The sequence below is a fragment of the Heterocephalus glaber genome, unplaced genomic scaffold (genome assembly GCF_053883595.1).
Source record: "Heterocephalus glaber isolate CG9 unplaced genomic scaffold, H.glaber_assembly_v1.0 deba00001594, whole genome shotgun sequence".
Taxonomy (NCBI): domain Eukaryota; kingdom Metazoa; phylum Chordata; class Mammalia; order Rodentia; family Bathyergidae; genus Heterocephalus; species Heterocephalus glaber.
In genome coordinates, this window is record NW_028258369.1 from 13,680,903 (window position 1) to 13,705,159 (window position 24,257).

General features: G+C 44.5%; 1 protein-coding gene across 2 annotated transcripts; it reads left to right on the forward strand.

Moving 5' to 3' along the window:
• Positions 1–1,673: 1,673 nt before the first annotated feature.
• Positions 1,674–24,204, forward strand: Rbbp7 (RB binding protein 7, chromatin remodeling factor). 2 transcript variants are annotated; one of them, XM_013066030.3, is made up of 12 exons: positions 1,674–1,974; positions 2,784–2,928; positions 8,314–8,459; positions 11,252–11,425; positions 12,320–12,435; positions 16,903–17,063; positions 17,745–17,871; positions 18,096–18,173; positions 18,754–18,830; positions 20,808–20,865; positions 22,912–23,022; positions 23,754–24,204. In XM_013066030.3, the coding sequence occupies exons 1-12, from the start codon at positions 1,959–1,961 to the stop codon at positions 23,820–23,822; spliced, it is 1,278 nt and encodes a 425-aa protein (XP_012921484.1). In that variant the 5' UTR covers positions 1,674–1,958; the 3' UTR covers positions 23,823–24,204. The 2 variants fall into 2 exon arrangements, with proteins under 2 accessions (XP_012921484.1, XP_004866183.1); XM_004866126.4 differs by lacking the exon at positions 1,674–1,974 and adding an exon at positions 2,132–2,497.
• The last annotated feature ends 53 nt before the right edge of the window (positions 24,205–24,257 follow it).

A 24,257-nucleotide genomic window follows, 5' to 3' on the forward strand; every position in this document is an offset into this window, starting at 1 on the left:
TGAGCAGATTCTATTAAAGGGAGACAGAGAATCATCTCCCACACCTTCTTGCTGAGCACATAAAGTTCTCATTGAAGCAAAGCTGTAAAGCAGTTATTCTTGAACAAGGTCCTAGATTTAGGCCCGCACCAAAATCTAACTCACCATGTGTTACTGCATGGGTCTCAAGCTAAGAATAAGTTTTACATTTCAAATTAAATATTTTGGAACTTGTCAAAATTTTCAGTGGCTATAGTTTTACGTGAACCTGGCCAGGTTTATCCATATTGTCTATGGCTGCTGTTGGATACAGCGGTGAAGTTGCCTAGTTGCCTCTGGGGCCTAAAATATTTACTATGCACCCGGCCCCCCTTAGAAAAGCGTTACCATAGCCTAGTGGGGTGACACAGGCCTGTAATGCAAGCGCTTGGGTGGCTGTCATGAGTTCAAGGCCAGCCTGAACTACATAGCAAAACCGTCTCAAAAAACAAAACAAAAAGCAAAAGTTATTTGTACCTCTTCCCTCTCTTTCCACCCCCTTGGCACTAGTCATTACCAAAATTACACGGACGCGGGCAGAGGGCGTTAAAATAATGAACTAAACCGTATGGGAAACTACAGGCAGGGCACTCATTCCCTATGTAAGGGAATATGGCTTTGTGTCCCTACCGGAAAGGTGGGCACGAGAGCAGCGCCACCTGCACGATCCCGCGTGACCATAAAGACACTTGGAAAGGTAGTGAGGCAGCACACGTGCCAAGGATGCTTTAGCAGCCCAGGTCGCCCTGCTCCGTCGCCGCCCCTCGCCCCCGGCTCTGGCCCGCCCTTTGTTCTCTCCGCCGCCCCCCACAGGCTCCTGGGGCCCACGGCGGGGGGGGGGGGAACGGGATCCGCCCGCAGCGGTGGGGTCGGCCGCGGCAGGAGTGACTCAACAGGGACGGGCGCGAGCCGGGCACACCGGGGCCAGAAAACCCCGCGGCACAAGCCCGCAAGACGACCTCTTAAGGACTCACACAGGCCAACTAGGAAAATGTGATTTTTAAGGCTGCTTCTGCCCAGCGGCGGCCTGGAGGCCTGCGCCGCCACGGGCTGCACGTTCGGCGCAGCAGGGTGGCTCGGCTGCTTCCTAAACCAACGCCCCCGGCCTCTCCGAAAGATCCCTTTGCCTCGGAGAAACACCAGGCCCCAGCAATGGGCGGTCGGCTGCAGGGGACCCTTTGAGGGGTGCAGAGAACTGCACGCCCGCGATTCCCGGGGAGACTTGGAGGGCACACTAATCTCTCGAGATTAGGAACCATTTTCCTCTCGCTCTGAGATTTTGCTCAGCTGAACTGCAGCGCCAGCCTCCCTACCCCCTCCCACCCCGTCGCCTCAAGCAGCCACACCCCGCGAGCGCCCGCGCTCGCTCGCCCGGGCCAGCTGCCCCCGCGCCCGCCCGCTCGCCGAGCCTCCACCTGCCCCACCCCCGCGCGCCCCCATCCGCCCCCGCGGCCGGCCCTGGGAGCGCCAGGCGAATCCTCGCGCCTGCGCCTCGACAACTTCCTGCCGCGGAACGCCCCACCCACCTCCAGAGGTCCGCCTCCGAAGAGCGCGTGAAAGCCGCCAGCCACACGCCATTGGTCGAAGCGGCGGAGCCGCTGGCTCCCAGGCCCGCCTCTCCACCGCCTCTCTTTTTTCCCAGGGCGGATGCGCCTGCGCTCAGCTGCCTGGGCGGGCTGAGAGGCGCGGGTTGAAAAGTCTCGTTCCAAGTTTGGAGAGAGAGAGAAGAGCGCCTCAGATCTCAGTACCCGCGAGCGGGGAGGAGGCAGGAGGGAAGAATAGGCGTCTGGGGTGCACCCAGGCAGCAAGACGGACTGCAGGCTTCGAGAGCCAGGGGTGTGTGACACGCCTGGGAAAAGCAAGAGCCCTAGCAGTCAGGCTGCTCTTGGCTAGCGTGAGGAGTCCGAGGCGGCAACGAGGGGCGAACAACCCGACGCAAGATGGCGAGTAAAGAGAGTAAGAGGCCCTGCGGGGTGGCGCGCGCCCCGGGTGTTGGGGCGGCGGGCGCGCGAGGCCGCGGCACGCGCCGGGGAAAGGCGCGAATTGGCGTGCGGAGCAGGGGGCGGGGCCGGGCGCGAGGCTGGGTGCGCGCCTCGAGGGGCCTGCGTGGGACGGGGCCGCCGCGCGGAGGGCTCGGAGCACTTCCGGAGCCGGGCGTGGGGCCGAGGACGAGACCCCAGGGCCTTCCGCGGCTCCGATCTCCTCGGCTCCCTGGGCTTGGGGCGGTGGCCGTCACCGCAGAGAAGCTTGCGCAGCGGCTTCTTCCGCGCGTGCTCGCCGCCCGCCTCGGGGTCGCCGCCCTTGTCCCGGGGCTCTGAGGCCCGCCGGCCTATGGCTGCCGACGTGGGCGTCGTGGAAGCCGGGGCCTCTCCTGGCGGGGGATGGAGGAAGCGGGCCTGTAGGTTTCGGCTGCACGTGGATCTGCCTTCCCGTGCGGGTTGCGGAGCCCCTCTCCGTATGAGTCGTCATCTTAGAACAGGTGCGCACAGCTCTACTAGGCCAGACAGTCTCGATGTCCATGCAGTTATTGATCCAATTCAGTATGCGTGGGGGAAGTATTGCTCTCGAAAGTGGAAAAAATAAGCTTCTTGGTCTTAGGGTTCTCTCCGCGTTCTGGAAGAGTAGTTGTTTGCGTCCACGTTACAGATAGGTAAAAAGAAAGAGTAGGTTAGGTGTGGCCCTCTCGAGGTGACCTCCAGTGTCTACAGATTCTGCCTTCGATCCTTCTGAGCTGCTTAATCGTGTGGGCTTTCTCCACGTTTCAGTGTTTGAAGATACTGTGGAAGAACGTGTCATCAATGAAGAATATAAAATCTGGAAGAAGAATACACCGTTTCTGTATGACCTGGTTATGACCCATGCTCTTCAGTGGCCCAGTCTTACGGTTCAGTGGCTTCCTGAAGTGACTAAGTAAGGGTTTCTGGCAACTTTTATTTTGCATAAATTTAACTGTCCTTTTGAATTTTCTACTTTTGGCATTTTATGCTTAAGAATATAAACATGGAGTCAGCCTTTGGATGAGGTGGCAGGTGGTTTTTGTTTTTTAAACTTAAGTGATTTGTAAGATGATTTCTGGCATATAATGTAAAGGGGAGAATCCGTTGTGAGATTAATGAAGTTTGTAGAAAATACTGAATATATTTAACATTACTTGGGCTTAAGTGTAGATCATTACCTCTAGACCTCCGACTGAGGCATTTCTTTTACTGTAGTGAAAAATGGCATACATGCAGAAAAGTACACAAGTTCTAAGTATGTAGCTTAATGAGTTTTTGTAAAGGGAACATACCTGTAAATGACATCCAAGATGGAGTACATTTTTTAATACATTTTAATTGGCAAAGAATTTGGCAGCAACTGACCAAGGAAAAGATGTTACTGGTTTTTAGCGGTGGTGAACCTAAGGCACACGTGCGGCAGAGAGGTGTTTATCATTGAAAGCTTCACCATTGCTAGTACAGTATAGAATACAGTTTGACCTTGCTGTTAATTTTCCTGAGTGTTCTTTTCGGGCAATTTTGAAATTTCCTTGGTAATAATGTGTGACATTTACTAAGCACTTAGAGCAGGAGCTGACAGTTTTGAGGAGCTTTATGACCTGTTATTTGATTGAGCCCCCATAACAGCACTGTGTTGTAGATATGTTTTATCATCCTTGATTCGCTGGTGAAGAAAGGAGTTGAGTTGTTAAGTACAGTGCCTTGCCCAAGATCATTCAGCTGGTAATGGTGGGTTGGGCTTACAGACCTTAGTGTACACGCCTAGACTTAACCAACCCAGACCGGTTGGTTCCAGAATTGAGGCAGCACCTGCATTAGACTACCTTTCTTACAGGATTGCACCTTTTCTGGTAGGAACTTAGCCATGTACATTATTACTATTATTTAATTTTTAGTTTTGAGACAGGGTCTTGCTGTGTTGTCCAGGCTGGCTCCAATCTGGCTGGCCTCCTGCTTCAGCCTCCCAGGTGCTGGGATCACAGGTGTGCGCCACGGCTGGCTATTTAACTTAAAAGCGTTTTCATTTTTTTGTATATTGTGAACTTAAATGAGGATTAAATCAAACTCTAATATGGAAAGAGAATTTTGCAACAAATTATGAAAATGAATAAGCTAGTTTTATATAAAATAATTTTCATAATGGTTAGATACTTGAGTGTTGCCTTCCACATAGGGGCTTATGTTAGGGTTCTGAAAAATATATATATTTAAATGTACAAATGTGGGACTAAGCTTGAAGAGCTAAATAATGGAGACCTCTAGGCACTGTCCTTTACTTTGGTGTGTCGGGTCAAATCCAGGGCCTCAAGTGCTCTACCACTGAGCTGTGCCCCCAGCTGCAGGCACTGACTTTTCAACCACTTGAGAAGAGATTTAAAAATAGATTGGCTATCATCATATACTCTAGGGCTTTCAGGTTCTGGCTTGGAGCTTTATGTGTATTTGCATCTTTTTGTCTTCTTGTTAAGCAGATTTAAAATGTATTAATATTTGGGATCTTTCTGACCTACTATAACATAGTAGAAAAAAGCACAGGGCTGGGCCAGGGATTTAGCTCAGTGGTTTCGCCGCCTGCTGCGCAAGCGCAAGGACCCAAGTTCGATCCCCAGTACTAAAAAAAAAAGAAAGAAAAAGCACAGGGCCTTTAAGGTCAGAGACCTGGGTTTGAATCCTGCCCCCGCTTATTAACTTCGTGAAGTAGGGCAAGTTATGCAGGCTCTATGCCTGTGTTGTCTGGCCTGTGTTAAGTGGAGATGTTGGTAGCACCGACTGCCTACATTTCAGGGAATTAAGATCCTACACGGTAAATGCTTTGTGTAGCATAAGAACATGGTGAGTGGTGACAGGTGCTGGTTTTCCCACCCCTTCCTGTTCAGGAATAATCTGTAAGGGTTGAAATAACTTTCTTTTGGATTTCAATTAAAGCTGCTTTACTGAAGTTTTCTTTAAACGTTGCCTATAATTACTTTGCTTACATTTTTTTTTAAATGATACAGGTTCATTATCCTTTATCTGATGGACTTGGGACCGAGAAATGTTTGGATTTTTAATTGGGGAGGTTATTTTATATAAACTTAATGAGGCATACTGGGGATGGAACCCAAGTCTAAATGTGAAATGTATGTGTTTCATATACACCTTTAAACATAACCTGAAAGTAATCATATGCAATATTTTTAGCGTGCCTGTGTTTAGATTGTAATCAGTCACATGGGGTCAGGTATGGAATTTTCCACTTGAGGCATCATGTCAGCCCTCAACAAGTTCCCCATATTGGAGCATTTCACATTTTTGGGTTAGGGATGTTCAACCTGTACTTTGCTGTACGTTGCTGTTATCCCAGGTAGGTTGCTTTGATATTAAACCTTAGGAACTTAGAAGATGATTTTAATTAAATTATATATTATAGAATTTTCTGTACAGAGGAGTTGTGAGATCGAGTTGTGAGACGTTTAGTGGCTCAGAGAATTCAAGAAAAGGCCAAGCAGCCTGCATTCTTGGATATGGAAAACTGTGTGGTGCTTTGCAGGGTTCCATTTGGGTATAAAGGGACTGTGACTGTGTCTTATCCACAGACACGGAACAGTAGAAATGTTGGCTATTCTCACAGCCTGGCTCTTTGAGGAACTGACCCTTCTCCACTTCACATGCCCTTCTGCCCATATTTAACGTCCTAAAGAACACTTGGACTTACTGAGGTATTGTCCTTAAATCAAGTTAGGTAATTGTCCAAATAATTGATTTGGCTTTTAGAAGTATTATAAACCCAATTGTTAGTTCATATCATTTATTAAATTTATTTTTCGTTTGTTTTTTGAGACAAGAGTCTCGCTTTGTTAAATAATTTCTTATATATATTGAGACTAATTTTCTACATAAACAGCTTTGTAAGTTTTCAAATTCAAGCAGTACAAAAGTGTATAGAGTATGGGCTGGGGATTTAGCTCAGTGGTGCCGCACTTGCCTCACAAACACAAGGTCCTGAGTTCGATCCCTGGTACCAAAAAAAAAAAAGTGTATAGAGTGAAAAATTTTTTCCCCTTTCACATCCCTTGCTCACCAGCATGTAGAAATGCCTAGATCTTAATCTTTTTTTTTTTTAATGGTCGCAAGTTGTTCACCTGTTTTTTTTAGTAAGAGTATGTGTTGGCCTCATAAGCACAAGGTCCTGAGTTTGATCCCTGGTACCAAAATAAATAAATAAATAAAGAGTATGTGTTGGAGGCTTTTTCTTATCAGCATGCTTACATACACTCCTTTTTTTGGGGGGGGGGGGAGTACTGGCTTGTGCGGCAGGCGCCGGAACCACTGAGCTAAATCCCCGGCCCCACATACACTCCTTTTTAAAGGCATTGTAGAATGCTATTTATGGATAGAGTTAATGTCACCATTTCCTTACTGATGGGTATTTAAGTTTTTTCATTCTTTTGCTGCTACAAACAGTATGTTGCTCATAATCTTGTAATAGAGCCTATTTTGTGATGGGGTGAACTTCCTGGCAGTGGAGTTACTGGGTCAAAGGATTCTGGCACTGAAGAGGGCTAGACTCTTTCCCCATTCTTGGTTCCACAGCCTTTAGGTGTATCCCGTGTTCAAGAGAATAACGCATCCTGATTAGTTTCGGAAAGTAGATTGTGTCTTAATGATGGAGGTGAAAGGATTTGTTGTAACAAAAAATCTTGTGTGATGATCTAAAAGAAACTAGAATTACTGACTTTGAGATAAGAGGAATTTTTAAGATCCTCCAGTCCACTTAGGACAGTGCTCCTTAGGAGAAGGTCCTATGATAAGCCTGTCTACCTGTCATTTTTACCTGTTGGTCCTAGTTTTTCTGCTGAACTCCACAAGAAAAGTCACTCGTGTCAGCTGTAAAAGTGTCCCTGTGGTACCCCCTTGTAAGTACTGTACTCCTTGTTTTCCTAATGTTTCTTGGGGCATATTTAAATTCCTTTTAAGGCGCGCTGTTCCCTGTAAAGGTTTTATTTTGTCCAAGTTTCACTTTATACATTGCTTAGAACCTAATTTGCTTTTCTTTTGTTGTTGTTTGAGACAGAGTCTCACTATGATTCAGGCTGGCCCTGAACTCACTATGTAGCCCAGGCTGGCCTCAAACTCGAAGCAATCCTCCTCCCTCAGCCTCCTCGAGTGCTGGGATTACAGGCATGCGCCACCACAACTGGCTGAAGATGGAATTACTTTTCCTGATAGCCACATTGTATTTTTATCCCACTGTGCATATCAAGACCCATGTCTTTTTTTTCCCCAAAACGGGCTGCTGTTGCTTAGCCATGGCTATCTGTTTGCTTTTGGATTTGTGCATTGTTTTTTACCATAAGCCAAATCTTCATTTTGTATTTATTAATAAATTACATACCTAGAAGTAACCTCCAAACCTTTTTTTTTTTAACCACTGACTCCTTTGTACAACTGAAATTCAGGAACCAGCCAGCAAATTGCCTGACTTGACTTGACTGGAGTTGAGATACGAGGTGGAGTATAGAGGCCTACCTCTTGGTTCTTACTGACGGTGGGGCCTGGGGCAGTGAGAATTGCTGTTCTAGTGAACACAAAAAAGAAAGCATTATTGATAGATACCAATGTTAAAATCACCCATTGGACCTAGGTGCCAAAAGCAGTTTCAAGGTGAGTTTCCACAGAACAAGGTAACAGAAAGCCAAGATTGCACATTTCATAAACCTGAGGCATCACAAACAAAGCATTTCACATTGTGCTATTTATACATACAACCTATTTTTTTAAGCGAAGAAACTGAAGGGAGGCTGTGATATAAGCAACTGCATATACCTAATTCTAGTTTGAGCCAGGTTTTAAACCCAGTTTATCTGACTCAACCTTTTCCATTCTACCTTGTTGCCTCTTGCTGGGGAATCAAAACATCTGGTATATTAAAATGGGAGTATAGGTAGATATGTTTTAGGTGGCAAGTCAGGATACATAAGTATAGGAATTAGTGATGGACTCCTGTGTGAACATTTGCCTGCATTTACTTCTTAGAATGCTGATCTAAAAAATGCATATTCACATTGATAATTGAGGCAGGGAGGATGGCTCTTTAGGTAAGAAGCAAGCCATCTGTGTATTGTGGTTAGAGTATTTCCTTACATGTGCACATGTGGGGATTGTAAAGTTGGTAACTGTGGGGGAGCAGGTATGTAGTGGGTGCTCAGTATGTATTTGTTAAAGAAATTTTAATGTATCTGAGGGAACTAGGCTGAATTTGTTAGCAATTGAAGATTTTCTGTAGGATTCCTGTGACTGACTTTGTCTTATACAGACCAGAAGGAAAAGATTATGCCCTACATTGGCTGGTGCTGGGGACTCACACATCTGATGAGCAGAATCATCTGGTGGTTGCTCGGGTCCATATTCCCAATGATGATGCACAGTTCGACGCTTCCCACTGTGACAGTGACAAGGGTGGTAGGTATTGCATGTATTCTAGCAACAGTGTCAGAAAACATGCCTCTTTTAAAGCATATGCTACTAAAAATTCAAACTGTTATCTTTCGGCTCAGCAGTGTGACTTCTAGGATTTTAGTCTACAAAACTACTCACGTGTGCAAGGATTTCACATTATTTGCAGGACTGAAAAATTATAATCAACCTAGCTCAACACCTTATGATATGTTTGAAATACTACTCAATAATTATGAGAAAAATGTATATGTGCTGGTATGAAGGTATCCAAGATACAGTAAATGAATAATCTGTATGTGTAGCTACAGTCTATTTTGGTAGAAGTAGTATGTGTTGGTATATGCATAGAAAAAAATCAGGATACATATACCAAACAGTTAATAAATGTCAACACTCCTGTTTTGGTATTCCTGTGACCACCGCAAGTTTGATGATTTCACTAGAATGACTCAAACTCAGTAGCAAATTATACTTATGGCCAAAGTTTTTTATCATAACACAGAACAAGTGCAGCAGGAACAAGATGTGCATTAGCGAGTTCAAGGATATTTGGCACAAGTCTCATCCAAGCCACACCGGGTGCGTTCTCTCTGGCAGCAAACTGTGGGGACATGTGTAGAATCTCTCTGCCTGGGGAAGCCATTCGGCTCTCGGGGTCTGAGGCTTTCTTGGAGACTGGTTACCTAGGTATGTGCTGCTGGCAGGCAGCCAGTAATGAAACCAGGTGCATACAATCAATCTTGGGATTTGTGCAGAGTAGCCCTGACAGTCGGGTACAGCATGGTCCATTGCTCCAGGTGTACTCCACAAAAGCATCAGTCCATCAGTGACAAAGAACATTCTGAGGTCCATGTTTCCATATTGTGCCAAGAGTCAATAATGGTCCCAGTGTCCCTCAGAGGTGTACCTCAGAAATGCGAAGGCTAATAAGCAGCCAGACTTCCCAGGTGAATTATTTGTTTCTTTGGGGCCTCAGGTGGTTTTTGGGTTTTTTTGTTGTGTTTTTTGAGACAAGATCTCGCTATGCAGTTCAGGCTGTCCTTGAACTCACTATGTAGCCCAGGCAAGCCTTAAACTCATGGCGATCCTCCTGCCTCTGCCTCCTACGTGCTAGGACAACAGGCATGCGCTGCCATGCCGGACAAGTGGTTTTTTGATCTTAACTTTTTTTTCTTTTTTTAGGTAGGGTCTTGCTTTGTAGTGCAGGCTGGCCTTGAGCTTACTATGTAGACCAGACTGACCTCAAATTCATGGCGGTCCTCCTGCTTCAGGCGCCATTCCCTGGCACACACCCTTCCCCCAATTCCAGGCATGCACCACCACACCCAGTGATCTTCTGGTGATTTTAACATTTTTCAACATTTGCTTTAAGATTTTTCTCTTAAGGGGCCGGGGATTTAGCTCAGTGGTTCCGCCGCCTGCCTCGCAAGCGCAAGAACCCAAGTTCAATCCCCAGTACCAAAAAAAAAAAAAAAAAAAAAAGATTTTTCTCTTAATAAACATAAAATATCATCATGTATAATGAAATTGCTGGGTTATATGGTGTATTCATTATCAATTTAAAATAAGACTATTGTCCAGAGTGATTTACCCAGTTTACCAGTCTCAAAATTTGTAATTTATTCCCCCCACAATGTCTGTACTTACTGGCCTTTCAGTTTGACAGTTAGCTTCTGTGTATGATGGATTTGTTGAAATTACACATCTGTTGTTTTTTTTGGTTTTTTTTTTGGTACCGGGCATCAAACTCGGGTCCTGGCACTTGCGAGGCAGGCGGCGGCAGAACCACTGAGCTAAATCCCCGGCCCAAGACTGATATTTTTTTTCCAGACTGTTTTAGGTTTTTGAGACAAAGCTTTGCTGTGTAGCCCAGGCTGGTCTTGAACTCCATGACAATCTTCCTGCCTCAGCCTCCCGAGTGCTGGGATTATAGAAATACTCCACCACGCTTGGCCAAGGCCACTGTTTATTTTACTTACTTGCCAGGCTACATTAGGCATTAAGAAATAACACACTGACACTGTGAAGCCTGATAACTTTCTGAGTGTCAGCAAACTAATTCAAGTTTTTATCTACAAGCACAAAAAAGAAAATGTTTGCTATAGTATCTGTTTAGATGGAGATGGTCTCTGCTTGTATTCTTTCTGCTGATATCTTGCTGCTTTTCAGAAGTTACCTTTCTTTTCATGCAACTTTGATACTTGAAGGCTCTTTTCATGGCTATAACACTACAGCCTTATGTCCTGCCAGATGGAGAGGTTAATCCCCTTGTTTTAACCTTACGTAAGCAGCTGGACCGAGTGTGCCAACAAGACCAATGTGTATGTGTGTCTTAGGAACAGGTCAAGGCTAGTCAGCAAGGGTTTGATTTGAGAATCTTTCCGACTCTAGACTTAGGGAGTGTTTATATTCCTGAGAGTAAAACTGTTTCTGTTTTGATGTAACAACCATTCCAAGTGAGTTGCATTTGAACTAAAAAAGTTGTTCTCTTTATTATGTGGTTATTTGAAATTTTTTGCAAATAACCGTATCATCTTCACAACTAAAAGAGACCATTTTTAATTGTCTTAAGTGTAAAATGGAACTGAATCAACTTATATAAGGTAGCTATCAATATTTTCTAATGTAAATGGATTTTGAGAATAAATTAATCCCAAGTGGCAGATGGTCCCACATTTTGGGGTTTTCTTTCTATGAATTTATGTTGTATTTTCTTAGGATAAAACCTGGTAGGTTAAGTGACTTATGGATTTTAATCCTAAGTGTATGTGTTTATTTCTTTTTCCCTACATTAGAATTTGGTGGCTTTGGTTCTGTAACAGGAAAAATCGAATGTGAAATTAAAATTAATCACGAAGGAGAAGTGAACCGTGCTCGTTACATGCCACAAAATCCTCACATCATTGCTACAAAAACACCATCTTCTGATGTGTTGGTTTTTGACTACACAAAACACCCTGCTAAACCAGGTACGTAGTAATAAAGGCAGGCCAGTACTTAAACATTTTTCTTGTTTCGAAATATACTACAAAGTTTAAAAATTGCGGGGGTGGGATCCTATAACCATTCTCAGGTGATCTGCCCAAAAGAGCCAGGGACAGATTATCCTCACAGCTGAGGGTTATTACAGCCAAGGAGCCAAAACAAAAGCAATAGGAGAAAGGCACACAGCAGGTGAAGTCCAGAGAGTTCAGGACACAAGGACACATGTTGTTTCCCTAGCAGCAGATAGGAACATGTGCCCAGGGTCTGGGTTTTTCATGGAGGTCTGTGCACATCCTGTGCTGTGACCAGCCATACTAGTGAAAACACAAGACCTGTGCAGTGAAGCCAGATACACCCTGAATTCTTGCTGAAGAGTCCTGCAAGTCTTGACAAGTTGCTGCAGCATGCTCCACTGCTTTGGGTGTACACAGCTTCATCAGACAGTGACATAAAGAACTTTCTGAAGGTCATGTTCTCGGGTTGGCCAAGGGTCATTGATGGTTGCAGGCTACCTTAGAGATGAGCAAGGCCTGAGTGACCCAACCTGCTGTGCTAGGAATACTTCTGAAAATTGATCAGGGGTGGGGGGTGGGGTTGCCACTACACATATTTTCAGGTAGCTAGTTTCAGTGTGCCTGTGGTGGAAATAGTACTAGGTTTTGTAAAGAAACCAGTCATTTAATGGTTGTGAGGCACAGTTTGCATCACATATTTAAAATGAAGCAAAGAAAACAGCTTTTCAAAATGATTGTGTGTCAGGCCAAGTCCTTATGTGGATTTGCTGTTAAGCCCCCTCAATGAAGGAGTGACGATTTGATCTCACCAGTTCTGATAAACAGAGAATAACTTAGTAGTTAATGTATTTCTTTTCTCCTTAGACCCAAGTGGAGAATGTAATCCTGATCTTAGGTTAAGAGGTCATCAAAAGGAAGGCTATGGTCTTTCCTGGAATTCTAATTTGAGTGGACATCTCCTAAGTGCATCCGACGACCATGTGAGAAATGCGTTCTTCCTAATCTCATATACTGAGAAGTAAAGTGTCACAGGACAGCTCTGCACTAAGGAGCACTATATAGATGAACAGTTTTCTAAGCTAACACTGTTGATTTGTGATAACATTTTCCCAGGTTTTAGAGCAGTGGTTTGTAGACTGCTCTGTTAGAGCCTTAGGGTTTCACAAAGTTTTTTTTTAAAGTTTTTAAAACTTTTTAGCTCTCGGGCCGGGGATTTAGCTCAGTGGTTCTGCCGCCTGCCTTGCAAGCACAAGGTCCCGAGTTCGATCCCCGGTACCAAAAAAAAAAAAAAATTTAGCTCTTAAACTGGGCCTGGTGGTGCAGGCCTTTAATTTCAGCACTTGGAAGCCTGAGGCAGGAGGATCCCTGAGAGTTCGAGGCCAACCTGAACTATATAGTGAAACCCTGTCTCAAAAAACTAAGACAAAATTTGTGTGTGTGTGTGTGTGTGTGTGTGTGTAACCAGGGATCAAACTCGGGACCTTGTGCTTGCCAGGCAAGCACTGGCGCCACTGAGCTAAATTTCCAGCCCCCAAAATTTTTTTAAACTATTTTTTATAGTGCTAGGGATCAAGCCTGTGGTCTCACACAATGCTAGGCAAGTGCCCTACCATAGTTACACCCTCAAGCCTCTCGTTAAAACTCAAAGCACTCTTGGGATGGAGAGAGAATGGGCAAAAGACCTCCCATTATTTTAAAGAGGATCTCTAGACCTTTATAATGGAAACACTATAAAGCATTTATGAGACTAGATTAGTGTGTGTGTGTGTGTGTGTGTGTGTGTGTGTGTGTGTGTGTGTCCTGCCCCGTGCCGGGGATCAAACTCGGGACTTTGCACTTACCAGGCAGGTGCAGTGCCACTGAGCTAAATCCCTGACTCTAGATTAATGTATTTTTTGTATTTTTTAAGTGTACAATGAAGTGGATTTCACTATATTCAAAGTTCTGCAACCATCACCACTAATCCCAGAGTTATTTTCATCAAATGCCCCAGAAGGAAATTGTGTGCCCATGAAGCAGTCATCCTCTGCTTCCCTTCCCTTATCTCCTAGGGACCAGTAATTTATTTTTTGTCTACTATTAATTTCCTGGTATCTCACATACAAGTGGAGTTGTATATTATGTGGCCTTTTCTTTCTGGCTTTCACTTGTTTTAAAGTAACATTACTCCTTTGTGTCTTTTGTGGCTAGTATTTCAGTGTACATGTACCACAGTTTGCTTATCCATTTATTTTCAGTTTGGGGCTGTTTTTTTGAGTGATGTGAACATTGGTGTACCAGTCTGAATGTTTTCGTTTCTCTTGGGTGGTCACTTAGGAGTAAAGTTGCTGGTTCATGTGCTAACACTGTGTTTTGCCTTTTGAAAAACTGCCAAACTTTTCATGAGCAGCTGCCCGTTTTATGTTGCTACCAGCAACACATGAGTGTTCCCTTTTCTTCACACCCTCACCAGCTATTGTCTTTGTGTTTCTAGCCATCCTAGTGAGTGCGAACACGTTGTGGATTTGATTTGCATTTCCTTCTGTTAACTGATGATGTTGAGCATCTTTTCTTGTGTTTATTGGCCATCTGTATACATCCTTTGGAGAAAATGTTTTCAAAGCCTTTGTCCACTTTTTTGAAATGTCTTTTATGCCTTTTGAGGAGAGGGAAACAAGGCCTCTATGTTGTGCACAATGACCTTGAACTTGTGATCCTCCTGCCTCAGCCTCCAGAGTAGCTGAGATAATACGTGCACACCACCATGCCCAGCTGATTTTGTTTTACTTTGAGTTGTAAGAATTTTTTATGTATTCTAGATACAAGTCTTTTGTCAGATATGTGATTTCCAAAAAGTTTCTCCCATTCTGTGGATTGTCTTTTCATTTTCTTGATGGTGTTTTTTGAAATACAAAAATTTGTAGTTTGTCCGGTTAATGTATTTCTAAAATTTTTTCACTTGTACTTTTGGTTTCATATCTCAGAAGCCATTGCATAATCCATTGTCACAAAGATATACATCTGTGTTCTGAGAGTTTTTTAGTTTTAGCTCTTAGATTTAGATCTTTCGTCCATTTTGAGTAGTTTTGTTTTGTTTATGCTTTTTTTGGAACCGGGGATCGAATTCAGGTCCTTGTGCTTGCACAGCAGGTGGCAAAACCACTGAACTAAATCCCCAGCCCTTGTTTATGCTTTAATATAGGGGTCTCAGTTCATTCTTTTGATGTAATAATCCCATTTTCCCAGCAACGATTGTTGAAAAGTAATTTTTTGCCTATTATCTTGATATCCTTAATACAAGATAGTTAAAAGTGCCACACAATTAAAAGACAGTTTTATTCATTCATTGCACATTAGAGTAGCATTCTCACCACCAACAGTCCCGTATCTTCTCTTAGTGTAAGTGAAAGGCATGTGGTATGGTTCCAGGAAGAAAGGACATTTCTGGACCTTCTGAAAGCCCATATAGCTTGACTACAGTTAGCATTTCATGTCTGCTTCACAAGAGCAGATCGCTTGCCTACTAACTTAGTATATTCCTGTGCGTAAGAATGCAGCCTTCCCTATCTGTGTTGATTGCCCTTTCTGTGAAGTGTTTGGAATAGCATAACTAAATGCCTCAATCAAGATTCTCTAGTTGCACACAGCCAAAACCAGCGCAGTCGACAGAAAAGGACCTCAGGAGGGCAGTGGGTGGGGTAGGTAGCTTGCAGGGTGCTGTGATGGCTGGAGCACCAGGCTTCACACACTGTCCCGAGGGGAGAGGCCAGGTCCACAGGCCAAATTGGGCCAGGGAGGATATCAGTCTTGCCATCCTGGAAAGCCACAGGGGCTGCCCCACACCCCATCATCAGAACAGCTTCTCCCCCTCGTGTTTCATGATTCCAAGTTTGGGTGCACTCACGGGGCTGGGGTCACATTCCAGCAGCTCTGCTATTGGAACAGCACAGAAACAAGGCTCTGCTTCTCTGCAAGATAGGGACCGTGGGCTTGACTCAGTGACCTCATCACCAGTGTCTTCTGAAGACACCAGGTTGACATCTCTGAGCGTTTCCGAGGGCCACACATAGTGCTGATCTCAGGTTCTGTCCTTAGCGGGAGCCAGGGACAGGAGGTAGGAACTCTGCACATTCCTGTCCTCAGTGCCTGTAACTTGCACATCAGGATGTGTAACAACAGACTAAGAGTCATGTGTATTGTTGTAAAGTTTCTATTGCTGGTCTAAGTGTGGTGCACACCTATTAGTCAAAGCTACTTGAAAGGCTAAAGGAAGAGGAGCACAGTTCAGGGCCAACCTGGGCAATTTAGCAAGGCTCCGTCTCAAAAAATCAAAAGGTCTAGGGTATAGCTCAGTGGTAGAGCACTTGGGTTCAACCCCCAGCACCGCCAGAAAGAAAAAACATTTTTGTTATTTGGAAAGTAGGTATTCCTGAGAAGTAGCTTTGTGATAGCAACCTCTTCATATAGGAAATTGGTTTAAGGGGCTTTTGGTGTAACTCAGTGGTAGACCACTTGCCTAGCAGGTGCAATCCCAGCACCATTGGTTGGGGGGGGGGCTCTCAGTGGCTTAAAAAGAGATGGGGCAGGGCCAGGCCGGAGATTTAGCTCTGGTGCCGCCCGCCACCTGCCTCAAAAGCACAAGGTTCCGAGTTTGATCCCCAACACACACACAAAATAAAGATGGGGTCAGTGCCAGTAGAATTACAATTCATATTAACACACCTCAAAATTAGTTACTTCCTTTAAACCATTGAGTGAGAATCGTTGCTCTATAGCTTACAGTATGTTTTCATAAAAACTTAAGACTTTGCTCTTAACTCATTGTGATGAGATGTTGAGAGAAAGCCTTAAACATGAAGTCTCATGATCTGTAGGCTGCTGTGATCTTTGTGTCCCAAAGAAGGCCATGCTCTCTCCTTGGACTCCACTGATACTGGGGAAGCACAGTGAGGAGATAAATCTGTAGGCCCCAATCTTTGACCTCTAGCACACAGCAGTGGGGGTTTCTGGCTTAGGGTCATCCCACTGCCACGCCGTCTCATGTCTGGTGGTTCTTACCAAGAAGTCAGACTTGTCCAGGAGACTTGTTTTTTAAGACACATTTTCATTTTAATTCCCACTGTGAAGTTTTACAATGTCCATTGCTGGTCAGTAGCTGTTGTGCTCCTGGCTCTCTGGTTGTATCATCTGGATGAATTTTGAATACTTGAACAGTTGAGTGTACATAAGTAGAAACTCCAACCTAGTGTCCCTTAGCTGCTACCATACTCTGTTCCCCCAGTGTACTTTCCTTCCCCTCTGTATCTCCCATCATGGAGGCTACACTCACACATTCTTCTGTTTGTATTTCCTCTCTCATGTATTTCTAATTTTTATCTAGTTTTGTTTTAAATGAAGCTATTAAATAACATGTTAGCCTTTAAGATGCAGTGTCTTACAGCTTTTGTCTTCTTTTTTTCCTCCCTCAGACTGTCTGCCTGTGGGATATAAATGCAGGACCAAAGGAAGGCAAAATTGTGGATGCTAAAGCAATCTTTACTGGCCACTCAGCCGTTGTAGAGGATGTGGCCTGGCATCTGCTGCATGAGTCCTTATTTGGATCGGTTGCTGATGATCAGAAACTCATGATGTACGAAGGAGTTCGGTGGGGTCTTGATAGGTGACCTAAATGACCATCAGTAATTGTGGTAGACTGCTTTGATTACTTTTTTAAAGCTTAAAAAGCTTTAGGTGAGGTATAATAGACGTACAATAAGTTGCATGTGTGTAATGGCCTTTTTACATGCAACTTACTGTGCTATATGGATGAACAGTTTTGAAAAAAGCAGCTATGTAAATGTGAAAGAAAATGATTGGTAGTGGTAAATAGCAGAATTGGCATCCAGAGGGACTGGTTGACATTGGGGGTCAAAGAAGAGAGTGATTCTGTTGGAATGCGGCCATGGAGCTAGCTGAATTCAGCCACTTAGACACTTCTTGTCTCCTGAAGAAACTGCTGTTGAGACAGATGTGGCAAAATACTGAACTTTGTAAGGCTAGGTTTTTACATTTTTCTCTGCTAAATAGCCTCTACTTTGTGTATCCTTGGAATGGTAATTACAACACGAATCTAGTAAGAACCAGAAATAATGAGCGCTAGTTTGTTGCCTGAAAGTCTAAAAGGTGTTAGTTGGTGAGGTCCCTCTGGCCAGCTCTGTGTGATTGGTGTCTGAAGCCGTGAGCAAAGTGGAGGGCTGGGTTAGTAATGAGCGCGAAGTTTGGGAGGCTCAAGTCGTCCTGGAGTGCTATGTGGCCTGTACCTCTGTTTCAGATGGGACACCAGGTCCAACACCACCTCCAAGCCCAGCCACTTGGTGGATGCACACACTGCCGAGGTCAACTGTCTCTCCTTCAATCCCTACAGCGAGTTCATTCTAGCAACTGGCTCTGCAGATAAGGTGTCAAAAGCTTTTGCATATTCAGTGTTTATGAAAGCAGTTTTTTGGTATGGTTTTTTTTTTGATACCAGGAATTGAACTCGGGTCCTTGCACTTCCGAGGCAGACAGCAGAACCACTGAGCTAAATCCCCGGCCCCCGAAAACCAGTTTTATACTTTAATGGGGTACTTAAAAGATCTTACGTAAAGCACAGAAATGAATTCATTCATTTTTTTTCCTTCAGACTGTAGCTTTGTGGGACCTGCGTAACTTAAAATTAAAACTTCACACCTTCGAATCTCATAAGGATGAGATTTTCCAGGTATGTGATCCTTCTGTTTGTGTGGTGTAATGACTTTAGCAGGGGTAAAGTTTTAAATTTTTTGTCTATGATGGTGGGCATGGCCCTTTTTTTTTTTTAAGTCTCCTAAGTAAATGAGATTGTGCTATATATATGTAAGTAAACTAGAGGAAACAACTTGGAGCTTTTAAAGGTGCACTTAGTTCAGAACTAGAAGAAAAAATAGGATCAGCTTAAGCAGTCAGCTCCAAGGACTCTTTGAGTTAGGTGTCCTAGTGCAGTAGGCCCACTAGTGAAGAAAGGGCCTCGTGCCTAGATTAGTATGCACTTCCTTGAAAAGCTGAAAGGCTCCAGGGATGGTTATGGGGCTAAGTTTATTGGGAGCCCTGGCTGAGTTCCTTGGTGTGCTGGGGAATGTACCTTCCTGGGGGCAGGCCGGGATTGGGCCCTTTAAGAGCATTTCAAAGTCTGCAACAGGGCTGAGGCCCCTAGGCCTAGAAATGGAGCTTGCATGGGACGGGAAATATCCCAGATTAGAAGAGTAGCACAAACTGAGGGACAGAGGGTGCTTTACATACATTCTCAGAATATTTGTTGCTAGGTCCACTGGTCTCCACATAATGAAACTATTCTGGCTTCAAGTGGTACTGATCGCCGCCTGAACGTGTGGGATTTGAGGTAATTTAGAATCTGGTGACAAGATACTGCATGAGGTATGCTAATGTGGCAGGTTATGTAATAATTCATATACTAGAAAAGCAATTTGCTATTAACACTTCGGTAACCCTAGCATGAAAGTAACAAAATTTTAAGTACTTTTCTAAAGAGTCTTTGTTCTGTAAAATAAGGGTAAGTCAGCAAGTGCACCATAAATAAATTTCTCTGTTGAGATGTTTGTTGACTGACAGGAGAGAGAGAGCACGCGCGAGAGCGAGCATCCAGATAGGTGTAGTGCAAACACTTGCTATAGAAAAGAATAAAGATGTCAGCTGCTCTTGTCTTATAGGGTCTCACTGCACACCAGCAAGACTGTTCTTGCTCAGGTTCTGCACCATTTTCTCTCCGGTGATTTTATCCATCCATTCTACAGATGTGAGCTCCCACTGTAGCTTGTGTAAACTAGGGAGACCTTTGTGAAGTGGGCAGGGATAGCCCATGCTGTGAAAGACCTTATGTTCTCTGGAGCTCGCTGTACAGCTCTCTCAACTCTTAGAAGGAGAGCCAGGCATGGCACATGTGCCTGTAATTCCAGCCGTCTGGGAGTCTGAGGCAGGAGGATTGCAAGTTCAAGCCCATCCTGAGCAACTCAGCGACTTAGCAAGACCCTGCATTAAAAAATCAAAAGGAGGATGGGCCGTGCATTTAGCTCAGTGGTTCCGCCGCCTGCCTCACAAGCGCAAGGACCCAAGTTCGATCCCCAGTACCAAAAAATAAAATTCAATTAAAAGGAGGGCCAGGGATTTAGCTCAGAGGCACCTCGCCTGCCTGGCAAGTGTAAGTCCTGAGTTTGATTCCTGGTACCAAAAATAAATTGGAGGGAGGGAGGGAAAAAGAAAAAAAGGAATGAGGGATGCAGCTCCGTGTAACAACCCTGGATTCAATCCCCAGTGCCCCCCCCAAAAGCTAGGAGTGGTGGTGCACACTTAATCCCAGCACTCAAGAGGCTAAGGCAGGAGGATCACCTCAAATTCTAAGCCAGCCTGAAAACAAAATGAAGAATAGAGCTACTATTCTAAGAATTTCAGTCCCCTTTGAACCTTTAGAGCCATTGATAAAGTTGCCTAGTTTGTATTGCCTTGATGTGGACTAAATTTAGTTTTATGGGAAGGGGGGAAAACGTCAAGTGGTTCTATATTTTGGCTTACAAACTGAAATTTTAGAAGAAAAACACCTTAACCTTCCATTTTGGACTAGAGGTGTATGTAGCATTTGCCTGGCATGCATGAGGCCCTGGGTTCAGTCCTGAACACCAAAAAAAAATAAAATCTTGTTTTGGCTTATACAGTCCACAATTAATGTTGTTTTGTTGCTTTACCTTTATAGACAGATGGTGTGTAGTCATACTTTACTTCTGGAACACACAAGGCTTTAAGAATGTAGAGGCTACATGTTCGTTTGCATATAAATGGGATTGAAACAGGGTTTCTCGGTGTAGTCCAGGCTGGCCTTGAACTCACAGTGATTGTCCTGCCTCAATCTCCTGAGTGCTGGGGTTACTGGCTTGTGCCACCAAACCCGGCCCTATCACATGTAGATTTTTTAAAAATACACCTTTCACCTTTGAATTCTAATGCAGTAAAAATGTAGAAAGAATTTTTATTTTTTGAGAAAGGTTCTTGCTCTGTGGTCCAGGCTGGCCTCGAACTCATGGTGTGCCTCCTGCCTCAGCCTCCTGAGTGCTAGGATTAAAGGGGTGTGCCACCACGCCTAACTTAGAATGTTGGAGAAATTTTCAGTTTATTGTGAACAGTTCCTCATTCTGCAATTACAATTATATATAGTGCTAACCTGTTTCCAGGAAGCAAACATCCTAACAAGAAGTTACTCTTAGGGTGTGTGCTTGTGTTTAGGGTGAACTTTCAGGGGAATAGTGGTTTAGTGTACACTCTTGCTACGAGAATTTTCAATAATGAAGGCATTATTTTTTGTTATTAGTAAAATTGGAGAAGAACAATCAGCTGAGGATGCAGAAGATGGGCCTCCAGAACTTCTGGTATGCACTCTTCGAGAGGAAGTGGCGCATGCAGATTGGGTTCTCCCATCCACCCACTTAGCACACGGAGGAGTCCGATCCTCCTATTCCAGCGCTCACAGATGACTTCAGAATGGAAGTCTGGAGGCTGTAGTGACTGGGCTGTGAAATTTATCACAACCAGTACATGGGACCCAGTAGGTTTTTACAGATGTTCCAGTGAAAGTCATTTGGGCTCCTGGAAAGTACTGAATAGTGATTCCTCACGGGTTTCAGCCGTGCTATGTTCTGAGTGTTTGATTTGGGGTAGAGAGTTCTCTTGCCGCTCACTGAGCAATTTCACACCACCTAACGGTGGACAATTGTTAATGACCTACTATTTCAGTTCAAGTCGCTTTTCAATGAAGCATTGCCAAAGTTTGCAGAGGTTCTTTGTCCTTGCTCTGAATTTAACATTTGTTTCCTGGTCACAGACAGGTGGTCACTCATCACTCTGGAGCATAGGTTTTCTTTAGCGCTTATGACACTGCTAATTTTTGGTACACTCATGCTTTGCTCACAAGTCATAAAGCAGGGGCCTTTCTGGCTAAGCCAACACAGCACATGCTGGGTCCCACTGGTGTGATCCCCTAGCCCAGTGATGGCGAACCTCTTAAGAGCTTTCAGTGAGACAAACAGCCCCACTGCAGCACATGTGCCAGAGGTTCACCACCACTGCCCTAGCCAGTCCCTTGCACTCCTTAACCAGCTGCTTCCGTGCAGCAATTGGCAGAGGTAGAATGGGCCTCGGCCACAGTGCACACCACTGCTGCTGAGGCAGGAGGGTTTCTCAGTAACCGTAGGCCTCAGCAGAGGGCAGGACCTACGTGCTTGCATTTCTTTTTTTTTTTTTGTACTGGGAATCTAACTTGGGGCCTCTTTCCAGGCAGGCACTGTGCTGCTGAACTACATTCCCAGCCCTCTATGTGCTTTTATTTCACAGTGAATGACTGACTCTGAGCAGTCTGCTTGTGAAGCAGTTTTATAGTATTTTCTAGAACACACATTGCTCCCAGCTATTTTTGTGCAGCTATTTTCAGTTATTTTGGTAACAGCTTTATCGTGATAGCATTCACATACGGTACAGTTCACAGAGTTTACAATTCAGTGGTTTTCAGTATATGGAGAGTTGTGTGACCATCTCCACCAACCAATTCTAGGACATTTTTTTTCTGCAGAAATCCCTGGCTGTCACCTCCCAACCCTCTCCTCCCCCAGCCCCTGGCAGCCCCTGATGTGTTTCTTTCTATGGGCACATTCCAAGGCAGTGGTCTGGAAATACTTACATACCCCTTGGGAGGATTTTGAAAAGCTGTCCCCGCAACTCAGTTTCCAGTACAGGAGCACACTGCCACACACATCACATCCCATCCTTTTAAAATTTTATTCTTGAGATGGTGTCTGCGTTGCCCAGGTTGGCCTGAAACTTGTGACCCTCCTGCCTCGGCCTCCCAGAGTGCTTGGATCACAGGTGTGTGGCACTACAACCAGCCCCATCTCACATTTTAAAACTAATACAACCATTTGGTCAAAGACACATTACATATGACCTACTCAGCAGACAGACCTTTGTCAAAGTAAAGAGCCAAGTCAGACTTCAACAGAAAGTATGACTTCTAATTCTACACAGTATGCTAATATTTGTGTCCTTTCAAAGAAGAGGTTACTCTGAATTCTAATTCAGAGATGTAGAAGGCACAGTGCTTTCCCTTGAGGCTGCCTCCCATAGGAAGTCGGTGGCCCCTTCAGTCTCTGCTGTCAGCTGTCTCTGCTCCAGCCTCCTGGGGACTTTGGAGCTGTGGTGCCCTGGGGTGAGGCTGAGGGTGAGGGCTATGTCCTGCAGTGCAGGGGCCCCAGCCGGTGTGGGAAAGTGAGAGCCCGCCTTACACATTAGCACCTAGTTGTGGAGAACCACATGTCTTTGGGGACACTGGCCGAGAATTGGGCTAAGTGTCATATCTGCAGCTGACGCCCAGTGTATAGCACACGTGGACAGCGACTTGTGCTTACCAAGACTTTTCTTTACAGTTTATTCACGGAGGACACACTGCCAAGATTTCAGACTTTAGCTGGAACCCCAATGAGCCTTGGGTTATCTGCTCAGTGTCTGAGGACAACATCATGCAGATATGGCAAATGGTGAGCTGAGATTTATTTTTCCCAAATGGCTATGTTGTAAAGCATAGATTTACTAGTGATATAATAGAAATATTTAGGTTCCTGTTGTACTAAATACTTGCAGTGTAAAGGAAAATTCCCACTTGGCAAGTCTTGAATTCAGTATTGGCGCTTGGTCCACCGGCTGTGGCACCTGCTGGGTTTGACTGGGCACATGTGTGAACGGATGCAGACGCGGACAGCATCTGCTCCGGTGTTGGCTGGTGTGGCACTCTGGCTCCTGGGGCCTTGTGTGTGGCAAGTACAGGCCCAGGAGGGGACTGAGGGTGCGCAGTGGTGACTGGTACCCTAAGGTACTGACAAGTCATCCACACCTCGCATAAGCAGCAAGGCTGTCAACACCAAGTGATGTTTGAGATGCATTCAGAAAACACCTTGCCAAGGAGCTGGGGATTTAGCTCAGTGGTTCCACCGCCTGCTTTGCAAGCGCAAGGTCCCAAGTTCGATCCCTGGTACCAAAAAAAAGAAAACACCTTGTGTACACACTGACTAAGTGTATATGTGGAATCACAGTGGCAAATAATTTAAGAATACTAGCCTGCCTTTTTCTTGATGGAAAGTGCAAAAATAGCACTGGTCAGTTCTTGTGAAAATGTCATAAGACAGTGGGATTGGCAGATTAAATTCATTTTTACATGATTATATGAAAACCTCAGGGAATTTTACTTGTAAATTTATTTGGTTGTCTCTAGGCTGAAAATATTTACAATGATGAAGAGTCAGATGTCACAACATCGGAACTGGAGGGACAAGGATCTTAAACCCAGAGTATGAGTTGTTTCTGTTGAATGTAATGCTACACAAATGCTTGGTTTCTCAAGCGCCAAAACGGCATTGTATAGTGGGACATGTTAAGCGGGATGGCTTATGGCATTCTTTACCCTATGATCTAGCACTTTCAAGTGAGCTGTTGCGTATTGTATCATATTGTAGTTATTAGGGAAGAAAGGAATGTTGTTTCAGAAAGAACATCACATTGTTTTAAAATATAAGTAGCAGGGTACTGCCTTTGATTCAGCTGTTTTAAGTCCTCATTTTCTCAAACTTAAGTGCTTGCTGTTCCCAAATATGCAAGGTAACTTTTACACTTTTTCCTTCCAACACTTCTTGATTGGCTTTGCAGAAATAAAAATTTTAAAATAACATGTTTTTTTCTTATTTTGGAAGCTGGGGTGATGGCTGTGTGTACACGTAGC